The sequence below is a fragment of the Cyrtonyx montezumae genome, unplaced genomic scaffold (genome assembly GCF_038088225.1).
Source record: "Cyrtonyx montezumae isolate F1298 unplaced genomic scaffold, pur_monq_1.0 scaffold_31, whole genome shotgun sequence".
NCBI lineage: Eukaryota > Metazoa > Chordata > Aves > Galliformes > Odontophoridae > Cyrtonyx > Cyrtonyx montezumae.
In genome coordinates this window covers 3,036,347-3,062,903 of record NW_027072036.1, presented here as the reverse complement: position 1 = coordinate 3,062,903, position 26,557 = coordinate 3,036,347, and the positions used below count along the sequence as shown (strand labels likewise).

Genomic DNA, 26,557 nt, shown 5'->3' with positions numbered 1-26,557 from the left:
AAGGCGCTCCCCAGCCCTGCTCCAAGCACGCGGAAGGGATTTACCTGCTCCTGCCACTTAACCCCTTGGTGTTTGCAGCTTCACTGCCAATAGACACGATGGGGGGACCTTGAAGGGGTGCCATCAGCAGGACGGGGGGAGCAGAGCCCAGGGGGAGTGGTTCTCAGGGCTCCGCAAGCTGTGCTGAAAAATGGTTGTGAGCAAAGCAAGCTCCCTCCTGGAGCTGAGCAGGGGAAAACACCCAATTCGGAGGAAAAAAGCTGTCCTCACTGGCTGACAGTGAAGGGTCTGCTGCTGCCCAGGCAGGGGACAGAGCCTCTGATTTCCAGGGCTTGGATCCTGCCGGCTGCGAGTAGGCAATGCTCCCCAGGAAGCTGAGATCTGGAAGGTTTGCCTTAGTTTGGATAAGGGAAAAAATGCTCAGCACGGGCCAGGAGGTGACTCACCAGGACGGCGGGGCAGGTCCAGCACAACCCGCAGCCCAGGAAAACAAGTGGGGAGAGCAGCACCGCCGTCGGAACAGGGAGCAAAAGCAAAGCACACGCATTGAGGGGGAGAAAAACAGCACCGCAGCCTCCACCAGACACAGAGCACAGCTCTGCATCCAGCCGGGAGCTCTGACATCCCCCAGCTCTGCTTCACCCCCACGGGCAGCAAAGCCCTCCATGACCCGGTGCTGCTGGGGAGAGGGGAATAACTGAGAGACGAAAACGGGGCATGAAAAGAGGGTACTGCATCCCAGGGACTGGGACACAAGCTTCTGGAGCATCCTGGGACGCAGGGACCCTAAGAGGGGTCCTGGTGCTGTAGGATCCAGCACCCCGGTGCCGATCCTGGTGCTCAGCAGCACAGAGGGTGGCACAAAAAGCAAAGAAACGCAGATGGAACAGCAAGCAAGGAAAAGATGCCTCTCAGCGCAGCAGAAAACGCAGAGGGGGGGGCAACAAATAAACCCATCCCATGCTCAGCACCAGTGACAGGGATGCCAGCAGCACAGCCCCAAATCCAGGCCAGCCCCCGGGGTCCCGACCCAGAGCAGGGATGCAAAGCTCCATCGCCCCGCGGGGCTCCTCCAGCATCCCGTGATGAGGATGCGGCCGTTACAGAGCGACGCTGTCGCATTTGTTCCGCTCCCCGACCCCAATACCCGACAAAGGGAACGCGGCCGCTCCCATTCACTCGGCACAGACAATGCGGGGTCGGTGGAGAGGCCAACCTCCCTCCCCCCCCCCCAGTGCCGCCGTCCTGGGGCCAGCATGAAGCCCCGGGAGCGTGGAAACCTCTACTAAAGGAATGCTTCAAAGCTAAATATTTTACTGCTGCTGGATGCGCAGGGTGCTACCAGAACAGCCCCCCCAAATAGGGCTGGGGGGCACGAGCAGTGCACACCGGGGAGCACCTCCACACCAAAGCTTCGGGGATGCAGCGATGCGACGGGGAGGAGCAGCTCGGCACCCTCTGCAGCCCCACATCCCACGGAGCCGAGCAGCAGGTAGCGCCCCGAGGCGATGCCCCAACCGGAGCCCCCCACAGCACAGCCACGGTGAGGTCCCAACGATCCGCCCGAAGTTCGTGCGCTCCGGAGAGGATCGCGGAGCATCCCACGGGCATCGGGTGGGTGAACCAGAGCCGAGCAGACGCTGGGATGGATGGAGTAACGGCCCCGGAGGGTGGGAGGTATACAGAGCCCCGCGCGTTGCGGGACCGCGGCATCCCTGGTCCGGCGGGAGGGGCAGCGGGGGCTGACCCCGCAGTTGGTTGGGGCGGCACCTCCGGCCCCGCATGGGGGGGATAACACAACTCCCCCCAATTCACCCGAAGCGTAGCGCTTCCCACGCGGGTCCCCCCCCCCATCTCCCGATGCCGCGGGGGCACGGACCCCACCGGAGCTGCGGGCACAGCCCCGGCACCGCTCCCGCAACCGCCCCCATCCCGGGTGCACGGCCCCGTGCCTCAGTTTCCCCGCAGAGCGGCTCAGCCCCGCACCGCAGCGAAACAACACCGGAACGGAGAGAGAACCCCCCCCCCCACCCCGCACACCCCACCGCCCCATGCCTCAGTTTCCCCATACCCCACCCCAAACCCATCGTCCCCGCCCTCCCCGGCACCCCAAACTCCGACGAGGAGCAACCACGCACCGGACCCCCCCACACCGCTCACCGGAGGACGTCTCGGTGTCCAACGCGTACACCCGCAGGGCGAGGGCGAGCAGCAGCGCCCGGGCGCTGCGCATGGTGCGAAGGCGGCGGCGGGGCGGAGGGGCCGGAGGCGGCCACCGACACCACCGCCACCGCCGCCTCCTGCGGGCCCCACAGATCCGGCGCAGCGGGGCCCGCGTGCCCGCCCCGCGCCTCAAATAGCGGCGGCCCCGCACCGCCGTGACGTCACCGCCGCCGGCCCCGCCGCCTCCACCGCCGCGGGCACCGCGAGAGGGCGGGGAGAGGGCGGGGGAAGGGCGCCCCCTGGCGGCCGTAGCGGGAGAAGGCAAGCCGGGCCCGCCTCCGGTTTGGGGCGCCGGGGTTTGGGGGGGGGGGGTGTAGCGAGGGGAGAGCACAAAGCGGCGCGGGTTGGAAGGGACCTCGGGGATCATGAGTCTCTAACCCCTTCCCCATCGCATACCAGATCAGGTCTCCCACGGCCCCGATTTGGCCGTGAACACTTCCAGGGATGGGGCACCCACAGCCCGTTTCAGCACCTCACTGCTGTCATAGTAAAGAATTTCCCCCTGACATCCAACCTGAATCTTCCCTCCCTCAACTTCAAACCATTTCCCCTCGTCCTGCTGTGCTCTGCCCTTTCCAAGAGCTGATTCCCCTCGTTTATGGGCTCCTTTAGGTCCTGGAAGTCTGCAGTGAGGTCACCCCACAGCCAGGCTGCACAAGCCCAGCTCCCTCAGCCTGTCTTCATAGGGGAGATGCTCCAGCCCTCTGAGCATCTCCGTGCTGCTCCTCTGGACCCTCTCCAACAGCTCCCTGTCTTTCTTGGACTGGGGGCTCACAAGAGCACAGCAGAGGGGGACAATCCCTGGGGTCAGACAGGGCACCCCCTGGATGAGTGATGGATGGAGAGGTGCAGCAAGGGAAGGGAAAAAAAAACATCCGAAGGGCACAAAAGGAGGAAAAATCTGCACAAGGCCGACAGGGACATGGCAATACCAGGGGATGAAAGGGCTCTTGTTCGCTCGCACCCTCCGCAGCAGGAAAATGTTTTCTCAAAGGCCGAGAGGGGGTTGGTTTTGCTATCCAGCTCAGCCCCTCCTGCTGCATGCTCTGCGCTGCTGCTACACCAAGAGCCCCTTTGTTTTATCCCTAGGGGGCGAAATCCATCCAGGTGGGAGCACTGCACCCTCCCCAGCACGGCTTTATTGTCATTCACCCCATCCTGCACCGCTGAGCTCTGCAGCTGGCACGTGGCTCTGTGCATCCGTGGGTTCACCATGGCACCAGCCTGGTGCCAGCTGCAGGATTGTGCCCACAGCAGGATGCACCAATCTTCATCACCGAGCTTCATCCAGGTCTATTCGGGGGCCTCCATCCCTGTGGGGTGGAGGAAGAGAAGGAGCAGAAACTGGGTGCTGTCTGTAGTGGGTGAGCTTTCCTGCCACGGAGCAGCACATGGCCAGGGAGGCATGGCAGTGTGTGCTGCACCCAAAGCCATGGGGTTGGTCCCTGGGACCGCAGCCCCTTTCCATCCCCACCCCATTTCCCACTGCCATCAACCCCCAGCGCCTGCAGGAGCAATCGAGCTAAAATGAAGTAATCACTCTTCAAGTGCAGTCATTTGCAGAAAAAACGCAGGCCTCTCTGTGATTGCAAATGGTCTCTGCCGAAACCCTCATTCCCATTCCAAGGATAAATGTTTGCAGCTCCAGGGTGTTCAGCGACAGCAGCCTCTGTCCTCTCTGCAGCTCTGGGTTCCTCCAGATTGGGGACAAAAAGATGGGGTTTGGGGCCTTTGAGCCTCCTGGGAGTTGGCACCCCCCAGCACTCATGGTCCGGGTGGTCTACAGGAGCTGCCTTGCACTGAGTGGTGTTCCCATGCCCAAATCTCTCCTTTTTGGCTGATTTCAGAATGCCCCTTCTTGCTGTAGAATCATTACCCCTTTTTTCTGCGAGGACACGACCCAGCACTGCACTGCCCCAGAGGGATCTCAGCCATCCCACACCCCACATTTTTACCTTCTGCTTTTTTCCATCTATCGCCTCCTCGCCACTCTCCCTCACCCCCCTCTCCTTTGCTTCCCTCTCTCTTTCTCTATATCTCTACCTATTACACCACCATCCAGCCCTTTACCTCTAATAAGTCCCCGCTATTTTCTCAAATCACCGCCTCTTCCTAATGCCCCAAATCCTTCTCTTTTCTCAGCAGACAAAACAGCTGATCTCATCGCGCCCAGCGGTCAGGGCCGGATGTAATGGGGCTATTAGATGAGTTATCATCGCCTGAAAGGATGAAATAACTCCGTGCCTTCGCCCAAATAAACCAGCAGAGCCACCAGCAGAGCCACTCGTGGTCCTGTGCGGGGCGAAGAAGGAGTGAGAACTCCTGGAGGAGAGAGCTGTGAAGATGCTGCAGGATGTTACGTGCTGTTACACGGCGTGACGTGCTGTTAGACCAAGTTATTCCATGCTGCTTCAGGCTCAGCTCCTCTGCCCTGGGGTTTCCCAGTGGGGAACTGGGAAGAGCTCAAAAAATATTGCAGAGCATCACCCATCAGGTGGTGGGGCTTAACATAGGGCCACAGCTGCAATCCCAAGCGCATGGATTTGCCCCTCCCTAATTTCAGAAGTAAAATGGATCTTATAAGGAAAGAATCAAGGCACTATAACCCAGCAGATCTGCCCCAAAACTCAGCGCTGTCTCCTCCAACACTGACTTTTTTCCTTAAAAAAAAGTAAGGTGGAAAGTGAACCAGCCTGTGTGCTCTGGGACCTTGATGGCATCCAGAGTGACAAGAGCGATTCTGCATGCTCAGCTTTCCCATTGCCACCTCTGGGCGCTGCCAGGCCTGGTCTGAGGAGAGGAGGGAGCAGCACTGGGTCCAGCATTCCTTATTTCCTCTTCCTTTGGGGAAGATACTGCTTTTCCACTTTGTTTCCTCTCGTTAGATTTGATTTCAGGGAGCTCCAGCTTCACCCCCGGTGTTGGTCCTCCTCGCTGCTCTGCTTTGGTGCTCTTCCAAAGTCGGACAGAGAAAGGATGATGCGCTCGGCAGTTTGCAACACAAAGAGCTCATCAGCAGCGTTTGGGCTGAGCTGGGCTGAGCTGAGGCACCGGCAGAGCCCCGGGAACAACCGATCCCCGCCCCAGACATCACTGCTCGTGCTCACACTGATGCAGCATCGGGAAAGTGCCGGCTCTGCTGTGGTTTGGGGCAGAGTGGAAACGTGGGATACCTGTGCACGCCCATGCACGAGTGCGTGCAAAGTGTTTGCATGTGACTTTCTGGGTCCACAGTGCCCACAGCACAGCCGGATCCTTCATCTGCTCCTTCCCATATTGATGGCTCCAACGAAGCCTCCTTTTTCATCTCATTGGCAGAGGATCAGAACCCATCAATCCTCAGTCAGCTGCTGAGCTCTGTGTTCCTTTACTTATTGTTTTCTTATTATTATTGTCTCACAATGGAACAATTCAAAGGGAATAGAAAAAAAAATAAAATAATGCGGGCTGTTTTGGAGGCACAAGACTCAGCCACTGGCACGAGGACAGAAATTAATCCTAGGCAGACATGTGCTGGCAGATGCTGCTGCTGTGTGGAGCATTGGGCATTTCAGCAGGGGTTATGGGATGGTCCAGCACTGCCAGAGGTGTTAAATGAGGGATTCGGGGCTGAGCTAGGGGTTATAAAAGTGGGCCTTTAAGCTCAATGTATTTTGTGTTTTCAGGTTCAGGTATGTCTAATCAAAAGGCAATCAACTCATTTGCCTTCCTCTGCCTGGAATTACTTAGCAGATGGTTCCCTGGGGCTGTGTCCCTTTATGTTTCAGGCATAAAATCACAGCAAATGTCACCCGGGTGCCACTGAGCTCTCATGAGCAGCCCCAGGGCTGCGGGCCAGGTGCTCCCCAGGTGTGCACAGCCAAACCCAGCCTGCATTTTGCTTTCCAGCCACGAACACCTGCGACCGACCCAGATCACCTGATGGATGGATGAGACAAACCCTTGGTCATTGGTTTTAAGCAGGAAAAGGTGAAGGGGAGCTGGGAGCATCACTCCAGCTGCTGGCAGAGCTCTGTCTGTGCCACCACCTCAGCTCCATCCTCATTCCACCACTCCCAAACCCTTCTCGTGCAAATTTCTGAGCACCTCCCCTGAAAAAAAATAAAAATGCAATTCCAGGAGATGAAGCAGCCATTAATCACCAGGAAATGGTGCTTGTTACAGGAGAAACATTAACAAAATAATCATAAATAGTCTGCCAGCCCTGATTTGCAAACGCATATGTTTTGAACCTTATGGAAAGGCGTCTCATTTTGCTCCAGTAATTAGTTATTAACCCTTTGCCATGTAGCGTGGGCACCCAAGCCTTGTGGTGTGCAGGCCCACCCACATCCTAAACCTAACTGTATCCATAATTCTGGGGCACAGCTGTTCTCGGGGTCCCACCAGATGTGGGAAATGCACAGGTGGACAAGACCCATCAACCCCATGCTCCCATGATGGAGAGGCCATGGGATGCAGTAGCTGTGGTTTGGCTCCTGGATGCCACCTTGCCCCTCTCAGGCCACTCCGTGTCTCTGCAGCCACCATGACAAGCACCAGTGTCATAAGTGCTGTCAGTGCTTTGCAGTGCTTGAGCAGCAGTCAGCAGAGCTGAACCCCTCTTCTCCCCTCCAAACCTCACGCAGAGTAGCAGCAAGGCAGAAATGTCCCCGTCAGCTGCTTCAGAGTGGCTCTTTTTCAACACCAGGGCTTTCCCATCCTCTCAAACCCTCCTCCTATTGTGGAATTCACACACCAAAATGTTGTTTTTCTTTTTTATCATTATTAAAACAACCTTGAAACATGATGCCAGTTGACACTGGCCTTTCACTTCAGCTTTCCTGCTGAGCTGCCCTTGATTTTTGTCTCTTTTTTTTTTTTTATAAGAGGAAATTATTTTTACAAGAAGGATTTATTTTTAAAAGCCACTGTTAGTTCTGCAGTGACAAGCATCTTCACTTCCCTTTTTTTTTTCCCCGCAATGTAATCAGCTTTAATTGGAAAAATAAATGAGACCTCTCCTTCAAGACAATTATACCGAACATTGGATTAAATTACTATTAGGATTTTTTTATTTCTTAGCACTGGTTCAGGCGTTGTCTGTTGTTTAAGTAACCATGCAATGAGTGTTCTGCTGCTCCTCGTGCATGGGAGGAGCACCATGTTCTGGGCCAGGGAAGGGGCAGGCAAAAGGGGAAGGGCTGATGGGGCCAAAATGCATTAGTGTGTGGACAGCTTGGGTCAAAGGGTGCTATGGCATGGCATGGCATGGCATGGTCTGGTATGTTCCAGTGTGGTATGGCATGGCATTGTATGCTTTGATATGGAACGGTATGGCATGGTATGGTAAGGTATGGTATGTTCCACCATGGTATGGCATGGCATTGTAAGGTGTGACTTAGCATGTCAAGGAATGGCTTGGCATGGCATGGCATGGCATGGCATGGCACGGCATGGCATGGTATAGCATAGTATGGCACGGTGTGGTAAGGTATGTTCCAGTATGGTATGGTATGCTATGCTATGATATGGAATGGTATGGCATAGTATGGCATGGTATGGTTTGTTCTAGTATGGTATGACATGGCATGGCATGGGATGTTCTAGCATGGCATGGCATAGCATGGTATGGCATAGAATCAGTGTGATAGAAGCGTTTCAGTTTGAAGCAATCTGGTCCAATTCCCTTCAGTGAACTCCACCACGGTGCCTGGTCCAGCCTGACCTGGAACGTCGCCAGGGTCGGGAATGGCCTGGCATGGCATGGCATGGCCTGGCACGGCACGGCACGGCACGGCACGGCACGGCACGGCTCAGCGCGGGGCCGCCTTAAGGACACGCGAGGGCGGGGACGATCCGGTGGGGGTGGGACTGCTCTCGTGACGCTGCTGTTGGCCGCGCTGAGCCGGGCCGAGCCGAGCCGAGCCGAGCCGAGCCGAGCCGGGATGCACCGAGCGGTAGCGCGGGTGCTGTGCGGGGCGCGGGGTCCCCACGTGCGGGCGCTCTCTGCAGCGGCCGGGCCCCCCCCGCGTGGGCTGCTCTATGAGCGACACGGGGAGCCGGCGGATGTCCTGCAGTAAGGAGAGCGAGGGGGCTCTGCTTGGGGTGCAGATATAGGGGGTGCATTAAGGGGGTGCAGGAATGGGAAGGTGCGTTGCAAGGGGGTGTGTTGCAAGGGGTGCAGGTATAGGGGGTACACTGCAGTGGGTATCAGATGTTCTGGGATGTATGGCAGGGGATGCATTGAAGAGGATGCAGCTCTGTGGGGCTGCAGGTGTAAGGGATGCATTGCATTGGAGGGGCAGGTGTAGGGACAAGGTGGGGCACTGCATCGATATAGGGTATAGGACCATGGGTATAGGGTGGGGGTAAGCGTGGGGGGGGGTGTAGTGGAGCTTTTTGGGGATGCACAGTGTGGGGGTCCCAGGGTAGCTCACCCCCCTGGGCAGCAGCTCCACAGATGCTCAGTGTTTCCTGGGGAGCCTGCATTGCTGTGCCCAACTTTGTCCTTGATTGAGGGGTGTGCAGGGTCAGGAGTGAGAATTTTTCCTGGGGTTGCAGCTAGGGGTTCCTGCAGTATTGTGTCCTCCAGCATCCATCCAAAGCACTACAGCGATACGGGTTTATTTATCTTAAAATTATGGCCAAAAAGCCTCCTAATAGGGAAGTTTTTCTGCTTTCTTTTTCAAAGGAGGAAATGCTGGGGGGATGTGCAGATGCAACTGAGCTGTTTCAAGTTGCACAGAAAGATGGGAGGTGCTAAAGCATGATCTGGGTGCATTCAGATCCCAAACCCTTCTTTGGGGCAGGAAGGTAGATGATTATTTCTCTTTGGACCATTTAATTGTGCCACACTGCTTATCAGCAGTGAGATTTGCTGGGACAGAGTGGGGACACGGGGCAGGAGCAGCCAACCTCACTCTGCTGCTCAAGCACCTCGTGATGGGTGAAGCTCTCTGTGTCTTGTTGCAGGTCTTTGGAAATGGATCCAACTTCCCCTAAAGCTCAGGCAGGGTGGGATGAGCCCTCAAACCCATCCCAAATGACACAGCAGCGTCCTTGCACAATGCCTTCTTGCACAACTTTGAGTGCTCAGATTTTGGTAGCCTTGGCCAAAAATTGCAAAGCAAAATGTAGATCCCTGCGTGGTAAAAGCCTTGACAGGGGCAGATTTTTGAGTTGTCTCCACATCACTCAGGCTGTTTCAAAGGGGAGAAGGGGGAAACTCTCTGCCTTGTTCCTAATGACACACTCTTAGTAGCATATAATTGCGGCAAATAACCGCTCTGAAAATTGGCAGCACTGGGTCCAGCCACCTCCTTCACTTCTTAAATGTGGCTCAAATTGCCCTCATCTTGCAAGTGGGTCCCTCAAGATGGCTTTGCCCTGGCCTGCAGTGGGTCAGGAAGCCACTCCCTTGTCCCCATGCTGTGTGTTGTGGTGTGACCACTGCTTGGTGCATCTGCAGGCAGTGGGACACGGCCCTGCACTCTCTGTGTCCTCTTTGATGGAAGGTGCGTGGCCCAAAGCAGCCAAAAAGTGAATGGCAGTTCCTCAGGAGTGGGCTGAGTGGTTTGGTGATGGGAGGATGTTAGCAAGCAGGGGCATGGCTTGGTGGTGGCACCCAGTGGGTTGGGTTGACTTGATGGTCCAGATGGTCTTGCTCTGTTTGGATGATTTTGGATGCTGCCTCACCCAGCCATGGTGTAAGGGAATTTTCGGTGGATTTAAAAAGCAGTTTGGTGGCAAAGTGGCTGAGAGGCCTCCTCTGGGCAGGATGTGCTTTTGGGTCCATGTGGCTGATGAAGAAAAATTCTTCTCAGAAAGAGAGAGAACACATAGGAATGGGCTGTTTAGGAAAGTGACAGTCACTGACCCTGGAAGTGGTCAAAGAGACTTGGAGGTGTGGCACTGAGGAACCTGGTTAGTGGGCATGATTGGGATGGGCTAGGTGGTCTTAGAGGTCTTTTCCAGTGTTAATGATTCTGTGTTTCTGTGATGTGAGGCAATGCTGTGAGCAGGGGTGAGGGCAGGCTGGAGGAGCAGTGCAGGTGCCCTATTAGATATTGAGATTTTTTTCTTGCTGGAAGTGACCAGGCTACAGCAATGTAGATGGGCAAATAGTGCTGCTTTGCTTACAATTGATGTGCTGCAGAGGTAAGACAGGAATGAATTTCTCCTCAATTACTGTGTCCCCATCAGGCTGAAGGAGCTGGAGCTGCCTGCACTGGGACACTCAGATGTCCTCATTAAGATGCTGGCAGCGCCCATCAACCCAGCTGACATCAACATGATCCAAGGTAATTTCTTTCTGCCTGTACTTCATTGCCCACCCTGGCTCTGTGCATGGCTCTCACCCTGCTCCCTGCAGGCACCTACGCTCTCCTGGCCCCACTGCCAGCTGTGGCAGGCAATGAAGGTGTTGGGCGCGTGCTGGAGGTCGGCCCTGGGGTGGTGGCACTGAGTCCTGGTGACTGCATCATCCCTGCTGATGCTGGGCTTGGTGAGTGTGGACCCTGGGTGTGCTCTGTCTGGGCGGGTTGGGGATGGAGAGCCCCCATACACCCAGCACCCACTGCTGAGTGCTGTGAGCGCTCGCCCGTGAGCGTGAGCTCAGCTTTAATTCAGAAACAATTTACTTTTCTGTAGTGCAAACCCTTTATGGGCCTTCTGCACTATTACAGAGCATCGCAGCAATCTGTTCTCAGGAAACAAGCATGTTTTGTCACAGCTGTGATGGCCTCTGTAAAGATACAGGATAAAGTGTTTAACCTGTGCAAGGGCAGTTCTGTCTCATTACAGTTTCCTCCCTAATAGTGCTCTGATGGGAAAGCTTGGGAATTTATTTTCCAACAAATGCCTCTTGTGCTACTCCAACACGCCAATGGCCAGAAAAACTGTCAGTTCCTGTTTAGTGTAACAGCTTGTTCCTTCTCTATTTCTTCTTAAAAGGCTTTTTCACTTAATGGGAGACCGAAAGCCATCTAGTTAAGATCCAAATGTGATCTCTTTAAACATAAAGGAAAAAAAAAATGTAAATGGATGATAGAGGTTAAATGAGATATAAATACATCCAGCCTGCAGATTGTTTCAGGCACCACTGGCTTTCTCTTTCTTTACCTACATAAACATCCTGGCTCTACCCATTCAGGAAAAGGATTAAACTATTGCAGTACCATGTCTACCCCACGTGCTGCAAGGCGATGCTGCAGCAACGTGAGTTAGGGTGCAGTGCAAGGTCTCCCAGCACTGTCCTTTCCCTGCTGCCCAGGGACGTGGAGGACACACGTGGTGCTCCCTGAGGACAGCTTGCTGCGGGTGCCCAGTGATGTCCCACTGCTGTGTGCTGCCACGCTCAGCATCAATCCCTGCACAGCACTGCGCATGCTGACCGACTTCGAGAGCCTGGCTCCAGGTATGACTGTGGTCAGGGGGAGGGAAGGGGGGTCAGCCCCCGTGGCTGTGCCAAACTTGTGCTTTCCCCCAGGGGACTCTGTCATCCAGAATGCAGCCAACAGCGGCGTGGGGCAGGCTGTCATCCAGATTGCCAAGGCCATGGGCATCAGGACCATCAATGTGGTGAGGAGCAGGTGAGTGCTGGGGGGTGGGAGAAGGGGAAGGAGGCACTGGGCACGGCGTGGGGACAGGAGGTTTCCTCTGAGCATGTTCAGCCCAGAGAAGATGGGGAAGGCTCAATTTTAGGGCTTCTGATTCTGTTTTATTTCGGTCTTTTGTGGTTCGTTTGCGTAGTCTGTGCATCACTGGGGCTGTTGTAGGTAATTACAGGCCTGTCAGTCTCACTTTGGTGCCTGGCAAAATTATGGAGATTATTCTGAGAGTTATTGAGAAACATCTGGAAGGTAGTGCAGCATCGTTCGCAGCCAGGATGGGTTCACAAGGGGAAGGTTTTTTTCTTGAACTTGATCTTTTTCTATGGCAAGGTCATACACCTTGTTGACCCACGGAACAGCACAGAGCTCTGTCAGTGGAGGGACAGGTAGGGAACAGAGAAAAGTTCTGCCCCAGAGGGTGGTGGGCATGGAACAGACTGCCAAGGGCAGTGGGCACAGCCCTGAGCTGCCAGAGCTCACAGAGTGTTTGGACACGGCTCTGAGACACAGGGCTTGGGTTTGGGATGGTGCTGGTTGGCATCGGTGATCCCTGTGGGTCTTGGCCTTGTCCCTCAGTCCCTACCCAGCAGGAGGAGAGGGGCATGCCCTGCTCTCTGCATCACCAGGACTCTCTCCCTCCAGACCCGACCTCCCGCAGCTGGTGGAACGGCTGCTGGCTTTAGGAGCTGATCACGTCGTGACAGAGGATGCACTGAGGAAGCCGGAGATGAAGGAGATATTTAAGGTACCTCAGTGTGGAGCCATCCAGAGTCTGCTCCACAGCTCAGTACCTCGAGGGGAGCTGCAGGGGTCGCAGAAAGGAAAATGGGCAATAAGCAATTGTGAGACTGGGCAGGCAGCATGACATCCGGGCTGTAAGTCCTTAGGAGCAGATACAGTTCTCTAAGCCACTCGCTAATCACCTCCTATGTTTACCCAGGCATTAATACCAATGGGTTTAATGGAGCTCTCTGCACAGGACTGATGAAGGGCTCCCTTCCTTGTTCCTGCAGAGCATCCCGAAGCCCCGGCTTGCCCTGAACTGTGTCGGAGGGAGGAGCACGACGGAGATGCTGCGGCACCTGCAGTGAGCTGGGCTGAGGGGTGGGCTGGGAGCCTGTTCCAGGCTCAGGACATGCGGGTCGGGGTGTGACAGGGGAGATCTGCCCCTTGGGGACCATCAGCAACCCAAGGCCCCGTTCATCCTGCAGACCCAAAGGGACCATGGTGACCTATGGAGGAATGGCAAAGCAGCCTGTGACAGTGCCAGTGGTGAGTATAGGGATGCTCTTGAGTACATCTGCAGGAGTCTGGCTCATCCTTTGCTACTCTGCTGTCTGGGTGTCACATTCAGAGCCTCCAAATTTCTTTATTTTTAACTGATTGGGTTTGTTATGGGATGAGCTGCTTTGCATTCTGCTGTGGGTCTCTCGGTTGCGCTCATGAAGGATTTGGGCTGCACTGAAATCCCTGTGTCAAAACAACCCCGCCAATGCTGTGTGTCCAACTTGTCCTGGTGCAAGCTGTTCTTGCATGTTGGGGCTGTGTGTGTCTCCTTGAGGTAAAACTGGGTTTTATTGCAGTGAGATGCAGCTCGGTGCTGCAGCATAAGGTGTTTCATTAAAGTGAACCTGTCAAAGCAGATTTGTCCCAAATTAGAGCTCCTCACACTAGCAAGAAATTGGGAATGGGTTGAAGGGCACAGATCTAATCTCTTTCTGCAGAGTGCCTTCATCTTCAGGGATGTGAGGCTGCGTGGCTTCTGGATGACCCAGTGGAAGAAGGACCATGGTGAGCTGCAGGCTTGGGGCTAAGGTTGGATTAGAGTTGGGTTAAGGTCAGGTTAGTGTTCAGGGTGGCAGGAAGGTCTGGTGACAGTGGCTGCTTTCTTCCCTCACAGACAAGCAGAGCATGGCCAACATGGTGGACACCCTGTGCCGCATGGTGCGGAGGGGACAGCTCAGTGCTCCTGCCTGCACTGAAGTCCCACTGGAGGACTTCAGGAAGGCCCTGGCAGCCTCTATGCAGCCCTTCACCTCCTCCAAGCAGATCCTCCTGCTCTGACTTCTTGCAAATTTTTTTTTCTTTTTTTTTTTTCCTTTTTTTTTAATTTCAGGTATTAAAAGCCTCTGGAAGATTGCAGAGGCTGCACTGAACAGAGCCTGGGCTTGCTTCTGGAGGGAGACCTCAGCCTCTTTTCAGCTTTGTTGCAGCAGAAAGCCTGGGCTCTTCCCTTGTCCATCTCAAGGGAAGGGAGCAGATTGAATTGCAAAACCACTTTTTAAAATATTAGTATTATTATAACTTTTTCCTTTTTTTGTTGTTGTTGTTAATTTTTCCCTATCTAGCACATGCAGTGCTGATGTCATTGGGGGGCACCCGCGCAGGCTGGAGTCACAAGGGACAACGTGGGTATAGCACTCATGTTCTGCCCTCTCAGCTCACCTGAGCAGCTCACCACCACCACTGTCATTTTTCCAATGCCTGGACTTGAATTCAGTTTTGCTGCTGTTACTGAACCACCACAACTTCTGACTGTGGAACGTGCAGGGAAATCTCTTGGAAATCAATGTCTAATATATATATTTTTGTAAGATGCTGCCAATAAAAGTTTATGTGCTCAAAGCATTCTGTTGCTCCAGCAGCCCCTGTAAACCCTCCCTACAGGAAGGAAAGTTCCAGCTCAGAGCTGGGAAGTCCCACAGCTCCTAGAGGGGAGACAGGGATAGGCTCCACGCCTATGGGATACTGAGGATACAGAGGAATGCACTATGGTTGCAATGGGAAGTCACAAGAGCCCAAATCCCACACCTATGCCATACATAAGATGTCATGAAAAGCGAGAGCAGACCAAGGGGCAGAAACTCATGCTCCAGTGGGGTTCAACCCCAACAAGACAGCAGAGAATCCCTGTGGGAGCACTGGTACAGCCAGGGGTGGGTGGGAGCCCATGGGAGTGGAGGAGACAAGCCCACAGACATGGCATGAGCCGTTTCCATGTCATTGTAAGGTCCTGAAATGAGCTGCATGGAGCGCTCAGGGTGGGGGGCTGCTCAGCAGGAGCCTGGGGCGAGGGCTCATGGGGAGTGCTGGGGGGGCAGCTCCGCCCTTGCAGCCGGTTTTTCGTTTTGAGCAACAGCTCATATAACAGTTGCAGTCCCACTCACATTTTTGGGGGGCAAAAATCCAGCTTTTGGGGTCTTCTGGCAGGGAGAGAGAGAAATGCGGCAATGAGGTCGGTGACATTTAATTAATGCTAGAACGCTGCGCCGCGGTGCACGTGTAACCCCGCAGTGAGGAGGGGGGACCCCGATATTGGGGTTATCATCCCCACCCCGTGATTTAAGGCAAGTGGGCCCACCAGCGCCGTGACCCCTTTAAGAGCCCCGAGGTGGGCGTGGCCTACGCAACGTATCGCCGCGCGGCGTAGTGACGTTGTAGTGCCGCCGTTTGGCTCCGCCCCCGACGCAACACCGACGCAGCACCGCCCCCCCTCCCCCGGGCGCGATGCCGCGGGTGTACATCGGGCGCCTGAGCTATCAGGCGCGGGAGCGGGATGTGGAGCGCTTCTTTAAGGGCTACGGCAAGATCCTCGAGGTGGACCTCAAGAACGGGTGAGCTCAGGCTCGGCCAGGCCCGGCCCGGTACGGGCCGTCGGTGAAGCGCGGCCCGGCCTCTGTGCGAGCGGCGGCCCTGAGAGGAGGGGCCGGGCCCCGCTGTGACGGCGGACGGCTGCTGTGGGGGTTGGGGGGGAGTTAGGGGGACTGGGGCACCGTGGGGGGTTTGAGGTGCGTGGGTTTCCATGGTAACGGGATGGGGGCAGGACGGCCGGTGCCGTTGGGATGCGTTGAGGGCGGGGGGGGGGGGGGGGGGGGGATGGGGCGGTTGGCGTCAGGGTCTGTATGGCCGTGGGGCGTTAGGGTGGGGGTGCGTGGGGGAGAGGATGCCCGGCTGTCCGTGGGTTAAGGGGGAGGGAGGGTTGAGCGGCCGAGTCTGATCTGGGAAGTCCCGTTATAGGAGGGGTGAGTATAACTGCTCCCCTGGGCTGAGCTGGGGCGGCGGCAGCTCTCCATTTGTGGGTGCTGAGGGCTGCGGTGAGCGCCCGCACCCCCACCCCCCCCCGGCACCCGCGGGTGGGATGCCCGTGGGCGACCTCCTCTGCAGTCACGTGCCTTGCGTGTGCTGCTCTAGTAACGATGCCTTGCTGCATCTGGAGGGGTGGATCCTGCTCCATCTGAGACGTTCAAGTGTGGATTCCCAAGAGAAAACGGATTGCTGCTCTCTACTTTTCCTTTCTCTTGACGCTGCCGGCCTCACGAGTGCTGGCATCTTTACAAGGAGCCCAACTTGAAGTCTTGTTCAGGAATACTGAGTGGAATATTGAATTTGTTGCTATTAGCCAAGAGAGCCAATTGTCACTTCCATTTGTAAATGGAGCAGAAGGATCTCTTGTAGCAGTTAGTTCCAGAGCATCACAAAAGGATTGCTAAGTTTTTATACTGGCTTGACTGGGAGGTAGACATAAAACAGACAAATAAAAGCCATTATTAAAACCAGCAGGTGTGCACATGTTGGTGTTTTAGCCAGGTAGTGTTGAAGTCTGCTCAGATGTTCAGCTGTGCATTGTTGAAGCTCGTGGGGTATTTTGTTTTCGTGTCCTTCTGTGAAACCTCTGAAGGAAATGTTTCTACTTTATAGGCAGATGTCAGTGGGGGAGAAAAAAATCCTTCACTAACAGATCTAACAAATTATGTGCCTGATGCAGCTAATGGGCCTGTCCTCTTGCTTTACTGAGAATTATCTTCCAAGGAGTGGCTCTACAGTGCCAGCTGAGCATCCAGAAGTGCTCCGGTGGGGAGCTACATTGAGCTCAGGTGGCCAAAGCTGGAAGCATCGCTTGGGACAAGCTGAGTGTCACATGCAGCAGGTTGCAGAGGGACAGGGAAGGCACAGCCTGTACCTGCAGTGTGAGGATCCTGAACGTGACACCAAAGTTCACTTGGGGGAGACAGAGTTCAGAAGTTGCAGATAACTGGACGGATACAGGAAGCATCCTGTGACTGAGTGATCACCAGCCATGCTGCCTGCTGATTCAGTGGTAGGTTGCTTCAGCTGTGAGTTAGATTGAGCTCTGCATATGTTTCTAGGATGAACTTTTTTTAGGGCGTTATCCTAAAGCTCTCTGCAGGTTACTGGTGGCTTGCATTTGAATTCCAGTTGGACAACTGTTGACTCAGGCTATCAGATTTGATGCCATTCTGCTTGGGTTTGCCTCGTGCTCAGCATGCTGGAGCACTCTGTCATTTGCTTTGTTTGCCCAGTGATCCTTTCTTCAACTTATTTTTAGTAGTGCTTAGCAAATGATTAAAGATGACTGCGCAGCGTTTCACTTTATTGTAGAGTCTTTCAGTTTCTTCTGGAAACTGGTGGGCTGTTGGCAGTGCTCAGCCTGCAGGAGATCAGCTTGTCAGTATTTTAGCAGCTAAGCTGAAGTGCTTCAGCAATAAGATGAGACTGGAATGTGATGCAGCAGAGTCCTCAAGGCTTCGCTGGGTCTCGGTTGCTGCTGGCTGTAACATAAGCTTGCAATTCAAAGTCTTTGAGCAGTGTTTACCTGAGGGCAGGACCACAGATTAAACATCTATTCCTCGTCAGTCCTTCCATTTCAGTTTGAAGTTTCTGGTCGTGTGCTCATAGTTGTCACATTTTTTCCTACTCAGAACTGCATGGGCTGTTCTGGAGCTGTGCACGGCAGTAATGTGTGTATTAAGTGACCAGAAAATTGGACTTTTCAGCCTGCTTTTTTATCTTCTGAAAACATGAGAAAAGCTAGCAGTAATAACTTGAGAGCTGGAAGCTTTTGCTGGTGGTGAAACCAATTTGCAATCTTGCTAGCTTTAACAAATAATTCTGTCTGTGTACTTACCTGCCCTGTGTCACCCTGAGCAGCTTTCTGGTGTTCATGGCTTCGCCTTGGAGAAATCCCTGCGAGAGGAGGGACGTAAATTGCAACACATGGAGGAGCAGAGATCAAAGCTGAAAGCTTCAAGCTTCAATTCTTTCATCTTGCAAGTTCAAAAACAGCATTCGTTGCCTAAAGATAAGTGGTTTGGATTCCCTGCAAAATATTTGGCTGCAGTGAGAGCAGCCAGTATTAGAGAATCAAGTTGGTGCCACAAAGTGGTGGTACCCAGCACAGCAGGGTGACAGGAGTGACAGTGCCACTGAACTGTTCTTTTCTCTTCCTTAATATTAATAGAGGTGAATAAGATGAGACTTTAATTTTCTGTTGCTTAAAGATCTTCAGTTTTGTTAGGAGACCGTTGGTGGTGATGTTCATCATTACTGAAGCAATTTGAAAGAACGACGACCAAATCTTAAGGGATGCTTAAATAGTTAAAGATTGAAATTTAAATGTTTTCTGAGACTCTAATTTCAGTAACACATTTAAATGTGTGTTATGTTTCAAGCAGACTGAAGATGTTTCTCTTTGCTAATACCCTGATATTCCCTTTCCTGGCTGTAGCTTCACCTGAGCAGGAGGACTCATGGACTTCACATGAACTGACTGTAAGCTGTTAAATTCCCTCTCAAGACACTTTTTTTTTTCCTATTTTTAAGATCGTAGAGCAGAAAATAGTGTAGCTTCACGTTATCTGGAGTAAATTGCATTTTTAATAAGTAGTTTTATGCCACATATGAAGTAATAGTAGACATATAAAAGAAGATTTACTCTCACTGCTGTCGTGTAACAGCAGGTTCAGATTGCTGTAGTTAGGGCTGTGTCAGCAGTCGTGGCTTTCTGTGGTGTAAAACTACGCTTCTGAAGAGGTTTGATTCATGGGTTTGGATCATACAGTGCAATATTATACATATTTAAAGGGTAGATCAGCATTACTTTCATTTATGAGTGGTATGGAGTGTCACTTTATTACTTTTTTGTTGACCCATCTTACTCAGGGACTACTTGTGTGTTATGCACTCCTTGGCGATAGGATGAACAGCATAGGGTGAGTACAAAGTCTTTCCTTTTGGAGCAAGTGAGGAGAAGGAAGTGCAGTGCTTCCAGTCAAGGTCTGGCCAGTCCCAGTCCTCTCTGTGGGACCTTCTTGGAGGTGTTTTGGTGGATGGACAACAAAAAAACCACAAATGCATGGTGATGGTACCAGGTTCTGCCCTGGGTGTGCTGCAGGTGAGCAGGAGCAAGCTCAGTGCTGTGCTCCCATCAAGCTCAGATGTTCCTCCAGTCTGCCAACTTCATCTGTGTCTGCAAGTTTATTGTCTAGGAAGTGTGTGGCTGGTGCAGAGCAGGTGCTTCACCTTGTGGGTAATTGCTTCTCAGGTGACACCGTGCTTAAATACATCAGCTTCATTGCTCTGTTTTTGGTGATGAAGGGAAAAGAAAGGTCCTACCTGAGTGGTTTTATTACTGGTTCTTGAAACAGCCTGAGTTTGGGTCTGAAGTCAGTGAAGGAGAGCTAGGCTCTGATCTCTGGACAGCAGCACTGTGATGCTTTCTGTCCTCAGACCCATTTGTATAATGGGCACTTTACACGATGTTATTTTCCCTAAACATGTGTTTAGGAACTGTCAGGCTTGAGTTTTTTCAGTGCTTCCATGAATTAGCTCTACCACCAGAAGCAAATCCTTAGTGTGCCCTGAGCAGCAGCTGTAAGGAATGATTTTAAAACCAGTCCTCTGGGATCCTGACCAGCGGGGATCGGGTGCTTGCAGCAGCCTGACGTTCACACTCATGTCTGCAGTGCCTTTGAAGATTAAACTGAAAATGTTGTCCTTAATTTTCCAGGCAAGCAGCGATTTGTGAGCTCATCTCTGCATTTTTTCAGTAGTGGGAAACTGATTCCAAAATGTTCATGTTGAAACTAAGCACACTTGGTCCGATCCAGAAGCACGGCCAGCACGACGGATGCTTTCATACACGAAGGCTTTGTTGGAAGCTTTCTGCTGTAGGTGAACAAGTGTCACCCTCCTGCAGGGCCACATCCCTGGGGAGGGCCCTGCCACCTCCCGCTGCTGGCAGGGTGAGCTGGGGACCTGCAGCCTGCTACATGGGCCTGAGAGCTTTACTCTTCCACTATTCTGGTTAATGCAACTCACTTAATTACTCCACACAACTACATGTGTCGTGCCATTCTCAAGGATGATAGGGCAAGAGGAGTGGTCTCTGAATGATCAGACACTGGAGCAAGCTGCCTGGTGTGGCTGTCTGTGGAGGTGCTGAAGAACTGTGTAGATGTGGCACATAGGGACAGTGTTGGTGGTAGGTGGATGGTTGGACAGATGATTTCAGAGATGTTTTCCAACCTTCATTCTGTGATTCTTTGGTCCTGCACCTGAGTGCTTTGCACTATAATTATTATAACAATAATTATTGTTATTATTGCTCTTTGCACTGTCTTGGCTGCAGGCAGCCTCTGTTTGCCCCAGGAGCTCATTTCTGTTCTCTGTTGCTGGATTTTCTCAAGTCTCATAGCAAGGTTTGGTCTCACGGTGCTCTCTGAAGTGTTGGGCTGTTAGAAATCTGGTGGACATAAAGCACCTTATGGGCCACTGCTGCCCACAGCCAAGAGTAAAATGAATCTATTTAAGAGCAAAAGAAAATCCCTTTTCCTTTCTTGACTGCATGTTTTCTTTTTTGTTTGGCCTTTTAAGCACAGTGTACAGGCCACGTGCATTTGCATAGGTTTCCACGTGAGGTGTGGAGATTAACATGGTTTCTCAGCAGAAATGCAGCCAGTGTTCACCTGGAGGACAGCACGCAGAGGTACCTCGTGTGGTTTGCAGAGACCAGCTCTGGGACTCAGCCATTTCAAGTACAGAGACCTCGGGCTCATTTCTAAGTGATTCTTTCCTCTTTATTTTCTCCCCTTGTCTCTCTAGGTATGGCTTTGTTGAGTTTGATGACCTGCGAGATGCAGATGATGCTGTTTATGAGCTAAATGGTAAAGATCTTTGTGGGGAAAGAGTGATCGTTGAGCATGCCAGAGGCCCACGTCGTGACAGCAGTTATGGTTCTGGACGCAGTAAGCACTACAATGCATTTGTATCAGTGACTTATTTAAAATAAAATATTTTTGCTTGTTTTTTTTTATTTTTTTTAAGTAACTTTAAAAGAAAATGATATGAAGTTGTGAATAGTGTTTTGTAACTGCAAATGTAACTGTTGATCTGAATATTTAACTTGTTGTATTAAACTATTTTAATTGATAAATTAATAAACATGCTTTCTTGTACTATTTTTTATTATCATTTTGTTTAACTATTTTAATGGTTTATTTGTAATGTGATGTTTGACATAGCTTTAACAAAGACCTCAATGTTTTAATTAAGAGTCCTTTGAGGCTAAGATGACTGCCTGTTCCATTTGCTGACCTTGGGTTACCTTTCCATGAGTGGCTCTTTGAACTTGTGGCCCTTGGCTGACCAAAAAAGGAAGCCATGTGACAACTGCAACCTTTTCCCATTAGACCTGGGTGGTGAGGATCCCAAGGGTTAGAGACAGATGAGATTAATCTGAAATAGGTGCCTGAAAATCTTTATTCATATCAAATACTCAGAAAACTTGTAAGCAATGTAAGTAACATTAGTAAACTGGTTTAATTTGGTTTCTTCTTTCAATCTGTTTTAAAGATAACTTAATTGCATGTTAATTTTAACTTAATTATAATTCTGTGCACAGCTTTAATTATGTGCTTGTAATAATTTTTAATGCTTTCTATCTTTGTAACGTTTTATACGAGGGGGATTGGTTTTTGTTTTATTATTTTTAGACTTGTGGGTGTGTGAGTTTTTAATGCATTTGAAAACAGATGGGGCAGAGCGTTTTTGTTGGGGGGGTGTAGACTGAGTGCTCCATTTCCCTGGTTGAAGTACTGCTGTCTGCTTGTCACCTCCTAAAGGTGGATATGGTTATAGAAGAAGCGGAAGAGATAAGTACGGTCCTCCTACCCGTACAGAATACAGATTGATTGTGGAAAATTTGTCAAGCCGCTGCAGTTGGCAAGATCTTAAGGTATGGGGACCCTTTCTTTACCCTTTCTCTATTAAAGAGCACAAAGGGTAAAACAGTTAGCTTCTGTTTCATCGAAGAGAACGCATACACCTGTCTTTTTTAACTCCTACTTGTTAATAAGTCTGTGTGCTCATATGCATACAAGTAGATTATGGAAGTAATACACACATTAAGTCAGTCTTGATGTGTATTTGTGTATACGAAGTCATTAGTGTTGCATGCAACATAGGGAGTTGCACTTGCAGGCTTTGTGTCCTCGGATGGTGGGAGAAAAACATTTCCCTGAACAACCATCACTTACAGATGACTTTTATCATTAAGCCATGTGGAAGCACTTCAGTCAGGCCCATGGTAGGAGCTGCTAGAGAGAAAGGAGTTTGCCCTTGTCCGTTTGGATTTTAACCATCAGCTTCTGAGAGCTGCTTGGAAAAGATACCATCGTTCTTGCACAATCCCTATTAAAAATTTCCACAGCATGAAAAACTGTTTTAAAGGCCATTTCAGGGAGTGGATGCTCCCGAGTGAGAAGTCATCTCTGCCAAAAGTGAACATTCTCTTAAAGTCTGAAGGAATGGAAAGTGATTCTCAGCAGTGGAAATGTTGGGTAACGCTTCGTAGACAGCAGAACATCTGAGTCCCCTGGAGGTGGAGTGTGGTGATTATCTGCACAGTGGACTAGAGGGGCAGGACAGGGAGCAGCATTCCAATAGTAGGTGCAGAAAGGCAGTGTTTCCTTATTGAACTTAGCAGCAATGGTTGAAAACACTTGTTCTTACAGGAACGCTTTCTTTATGGTTCTCTTTTAAGGATGTGTAAAATTTGTTCTAAACAAACTTTGACGTAGTACAGACTGGTCTGTAATTGAATGTGTAACACTAGTTCAGGTACGTACTGAGATTCTTCAAATGTCTTTTGTTAATGCTTCACACCATCAATAGCTTGTCTTTGCTTCTGGTATTAAAACTTGTAAGTAGAGCATGGCATGATTAATTCTCTACTGGATGCATTGCTTCTCTGAATAGCTTTCATTTCAGTGTAATTAAGGTGGGAGTAGCTGGGTCAAAAACAGACTGAACCAAATTTCTGTGTGCTGTTTCCATTGCAGCTGAAGTAGCTAGTGGCTGAGATGGCCCTGTGACAGCTTGCTCTGAGCAGGGCTGACCATCTTAGGAATTGAAACAGAGAAGCCAGGTAGCATGAAGTGGGAAAATGATTTGAGCTCTTATTTGTGTGGGGGTTTCTTCCAGCAGAATGAGATGTACTACCTAGGTGGAGGACAAAGGGAAGTCTGCTTGCTTTATAGCCTTCTTGCCTGTGTGAGGCCTTCTCATACTCAGCCTTTAAGGGTATTCCTTTGCCCATTGAAAACAGGATTTAGAGAACAAGCATCTATTTCTTGAAACACTTCTGTGATTTATCATAGTCCCAACCATAGTGACATTAGACTCTAGATGGGAGACCTTAAATTATTTGGCTCAAATTATCAACGCTGCCTTAGTTCTAATCACACAAACTCTGTGAGACTGTAGCGTGTTACTTCTTGGCTTGCTCAGGAACTTTTGGCTTTAGTACTGCAAATGCTCTTTGTTTAAAACCCTCGCTGATGTCAGTGTGACTAGAAGAGGCTGTGCAAACATCACTGAGAGATGAGCAGAGCCTGGAAGCCCGACTCTGGATTTGAGGCAATGGTTATTCTGTCCTCTTCCTCTAGGATTATATGCGTCAGGCAGGGGAAGTGACATATGCAGATGCACACAAAGGAAGGAAAAATGAAGGTGTGATTGAGTTCAAATCCTATTCTGACATGAAAAGAGCCCTTGAAAAGCTGGACGGGACAGAAGTAAATGGCAGAAAGATTAGATTAGTGGAAGACAGACCTGGATCAAGACGGCGCCGCTCTTACTCCAGGAGCCGAAGCCATTCGAGGTATGTCTCCTGGTGACATCACTTAGACTGAATCTAACTGCAATTATATGAACATGCAGCAGGTTCTAAAACACCTTGCAAGTGTTTCAATTTGGCAATAAATCAAGTTTTTGAGAATGTATTAGTTACCAGGAATTCACCAAGGGAAATCTCATATCAGAAGTATTTTCTTTAGTGAATGTGTGTATCAGTTATCTATACACACAGCAGTATGCTTCTGTTCTTCCCAACTCCATGAAGTCTGTAGTCCTTGCTTTCTTGCAGAGGAATGCTGTGTGGCAGGTGGAGCTGGGCATAGAGAATGAAGCAGAAGGTACTTCTAACACGTCAGTTCTGAACACTGTGTTCTCCTGTAGGCACCAGGGCTAACAGTTCTCCCTCAATTTGGCAACCCCCACCCATTCCCTGTTTGTAGAGATGTACTGCCTGCTTTGTATGATCACAAGAAATGCTTCAGCACACATTGCCACGTTCCATTTCTGGATAGGAAATTCTGTAATAAAATTCAGGCAATAAGCTGCAAAATGAAGTGGACCTGTTGCAGCCTTTAGCTGAGTACACACTGGTGTGTTGTGCTTCCTGCATAAGGATTCCAAGGTTTCTCAGAAGTTCAGGGGACCTTGAAAGGTGCTTTAATGCTGTGGGCTTTTACCTGCAGGAGTCCAGAAGCTCTCCATGGGCACGTGCTAATGTTGAGCTGATTGATTTCGTTCTAGGTCTCGCTCTCGAAGCAGGCATTCTCATAAGAGCCGGAGCCGCAGTGCCAGCAGCAGTCGCTCCAAGAGCAGATCAAGATCCAGGTATGTCTTTGTGGTGGAAGAAATGGGGGTCACCCACTTAAATGCTTCTCATTTAAGTGGGGAAAAGTGTTCTTCCTAACTTATGCCCGGTATTTAAGCACTGGCTGAATCCAAGCTGCACTGAAGTGGAATTGTCTGTTGCCTTTGCATTTTCAGGTCTGTGTCCCGTTCCAGAAGCAAGAGCCGTAGTCGAAGCAAGAGCCGTAGCAGAGGCCAAAAAGAGAAAAGCAGGACTCCAAGTAAAGAGGATAAAAGTAGGAGCCGCAGCAGGAGTGCAGAGAAATCCCGGAACAAAAGTAAAGATAAATCCGAGGGCACTCTCCATAACAGTGATGAGAAAGAAAAGAGCAGGAGCTGCAGCAAGGAAAAGAGCAGGAGCAGGAGTGGAAGCAAGGACAGGGGAGAGACGAGGGAGAGCTTGAGGAGTAGAAGCAAAGACAGGGAAAAGAGCATTAGCAAAGCTAGAAGTAGGAGCAAGAGCAGGAATGAGAGTAGGAGCAGGAGCCACAGTAAGGAGAAAAGGAAAAGTAGGAAGAGAAGCAGGGATGACAGCAGAAGTAGAAGCAGGAGCTGCAGCAAGAGTGAGAAAAGCAAGAGGCGTAGCAAGCGAGACAGCAAGCCCAGTAGCAAGAAGAAAAGGAAGGACAGCCGTGAGCAGTCCAGGTCAGTCTCCAAAGAGAAAGAACATCAAAAATCAGAGTCTGACAAAAAGGAGGCGAAAGGTGAGGGTGAGGATGCAGCTGCCCATGCGGCATCTCGCTCTAGGTCTAGGTCAATTTCCAAGTCAAAACCAAACATCAAATCAGATTCCCGTTCCAGGTCAAAGTCTGTTTCAAAACCTGGGTCCCGCTCCAAGTCTAGGTCCAGGTCTGCCTCTAGGTCACACTCCCGATCGCGGTCAAGGTCTCGCTCCAGATCCTAACCTTGCTGCAACCATACCCAGAACGGTCAGAGAAGTCTTTTGTACGTGTTTGGTAGTTGTAGCACAAGTGATTAAAGTAGAAAACATGTCAATGCTGTATATTTTTAAATGCCCTGATGGTGTGTCTGTCGTTGTTAATGGCAGTACTCACTCCCTGTAATGCTCTCTGGTGCGAGGCTGTTCAGTTCCTTCACTGTTCTGTGGAAAGGTTCTCTTAGAATACAGTTCTTCCTAGGTCAGTGGCCCTGCTTTCCAGGAAGGGCCTTGCAGAGAGTGAGCACTGCTCCTTAGTGGGTTTATGAGATTGCAGTGATGACTGATAGGTAGGTATGATGGCTTCAACCATCTTTGCCCTTGAATTGATGCCCTTTGATGTATGCCATTTAGTGGAAGTGCTAAGTCTTAAGTTTCATACTACTTTTGTTTCATATTTTTGGACTTACAAAGTTGTGAATAGCACAGTCAACAGGGGATAAAGAGGTACTTGCAGTAATCTGTGGGAAAATAGAGTTCCATATTCTGGTATTGTGACAATATCCTTGTTTTATATTAATTTTTTTATTTATTTTTTCCCCGTCTTGCAAAGTACAGTGATCCCTGTTTCCATGAGATTTGAATAAAGACTATTTTTGCTTGATGACATTTGATGGTGATTACCTGAAGTTGTGTTGTGATTGTCACTGTTTTAAATCAATTGGTGCCAGCGTGGAAAGTCACTTCATATGTAGTCATGGCACTTGAATACAATCAGGTTATTTTAACTTGTTTCTCTAGAAGCACTTATGGTGTTGTTTAGAGCTGTAATGTTGCAGTAAGAAGAAGAATACAAGAAAATGAACCAGAAAAAATAATGAAGATGACAAGCCCGTTTTCCATTGTCTGTACAAATGAAATGTAGTGTGCTTCAGCTTCCACAACACAAAGAAGATATTTTTTCAGCCACTTAACTTGCTAGACTCAAGTCAACCAAAATCATTGTTTGTACCAAAACATTTTGCTCTTTATACAGCTAACACCGAAGATAAGTATGGTTGATGTGGAAAAAGTGCTTTTCTGCTTT

At 50.7% G+C, this 26,557-nt stretch overlaps 3 protein-coding genes across 3 annotated transcripts in view; 2 read left to right on the top strand and 1 right to left on the bottom strand.

Annotated features, from left to right (window-relative positions):
• The window catches only part of PTPRU (protein tyrosine phosphatase receptor type U), a 43,077-nt gene extending 40,801 nt beyond the window's left edge, over positions 1-2,276 (bottom strand). Inside the window, exon 1 of the mRNA XM_065744472.1 lies at positions 2,161-2,276. Coding sequence (XP_065600544.1) covers positions 2,161-2,233 — 73 coding nt within the window. The 5' untranslated portion in view covers positions 2,234-2,276. The remainder of the gene's footprint in view (positions 1-2,160) is intronic.
• A 5,854-nt stretch (positions 2,277-8,130) lies between these two features.
• On the top strand, positions 8,131-13,977 carry MECR (mitochondrial trans-2-enoyl-CoA reductase). The gene is made up of 10 exons (XM_065744526.1): positions 8,131-8,281; positions 10,408-10,505; positions 10,577-10,708; positions 11,477-11,620; positions 11,693-11,795; positions 12,459-12,561; positions 12,830-12,903; positions 13,028-13,088; positions 13,541-13,607; positions 13,717-13,977. Exons 1-10 carry the CDS (start codon positions 8,151-8,153, stop codon positions 13,878-13,880), a joined length of 1,077 nt encoding a protein of 358 aa, XP_065600598.1. The 5' UTR covers positions 8,131-8,150; the 3' UTR covers positions 13,881-13,977.
• A 1,337-nt stretch (positions 13,978-15,314) lies between these two features.
• Positions 15,315-26,139, top strand: SRSF4 (serine and arginine rich splicing factor 4). The gene is made up of 6 exons (XM_065744518.1): positions 15,315-15,430; positions 20,718-20,860; positions 21,737-21,849; positions 23,561-23,775; positions 24,492-24,575; positions 24,732-26,139. The coding sequence occupies exons 1-6, from the start codon at positions 15,324-15,326 to the stop codon at positions 25,495-25,497; spliced, it is 1,428 nt and encodes a 475-aa protein (XP_065600590.1). The 5' UTR covers positions 15,315-15,323; the 3' UTR covers positions 25,498-26,139.
• Positions 26,140-26,557: the final 418 nt, after the last annotated feature.

Coding starts and splice junctions, on each gene's coding strand:
- MECR (XM_065744526.1), top strand. CDS start 8,151: ATGCACCGAGCGGTAGCGCGGGTGCTGTGCGGGGCGCGGGGTCCCCAC. Junction 8,282..10,407: donor GAGCCGGCGGATGTCCTGCA/GTAAGGAGAGCG, acceptor TGTCCCCATCAG/GCTGAAGGAGCTGGAGCTGC. Junction 11,621..11,692: donor CTTCGAGAGCCTGGCTCCAG/GTATGACTGTGG, acceptor GCTTTCCCCCAG/GGGACTCTGTCATCCAGAAT.
- SRSF4 (XM_065744518.1), top strand. CDS start 15,324: ATGCCGCGGGTGTACATCGGGCGCCTGAGCTATCAGGCGCGGGAGCGG. Junction 15,431..20,717: donor GAGGTGGACCTCAAGAACGG/GTGAGCTCAGGC, acceptor TTGTCTCTCTAG/GTATGGCTTTGTTGAGTTTG. Junction 21,850..23,560: donor GCAGTTGGCAAGATCTTAAG/GTATGGGGACCC, acceptor CTCTTCCTCTAG/GATTATATGCGTCAGGCAGG.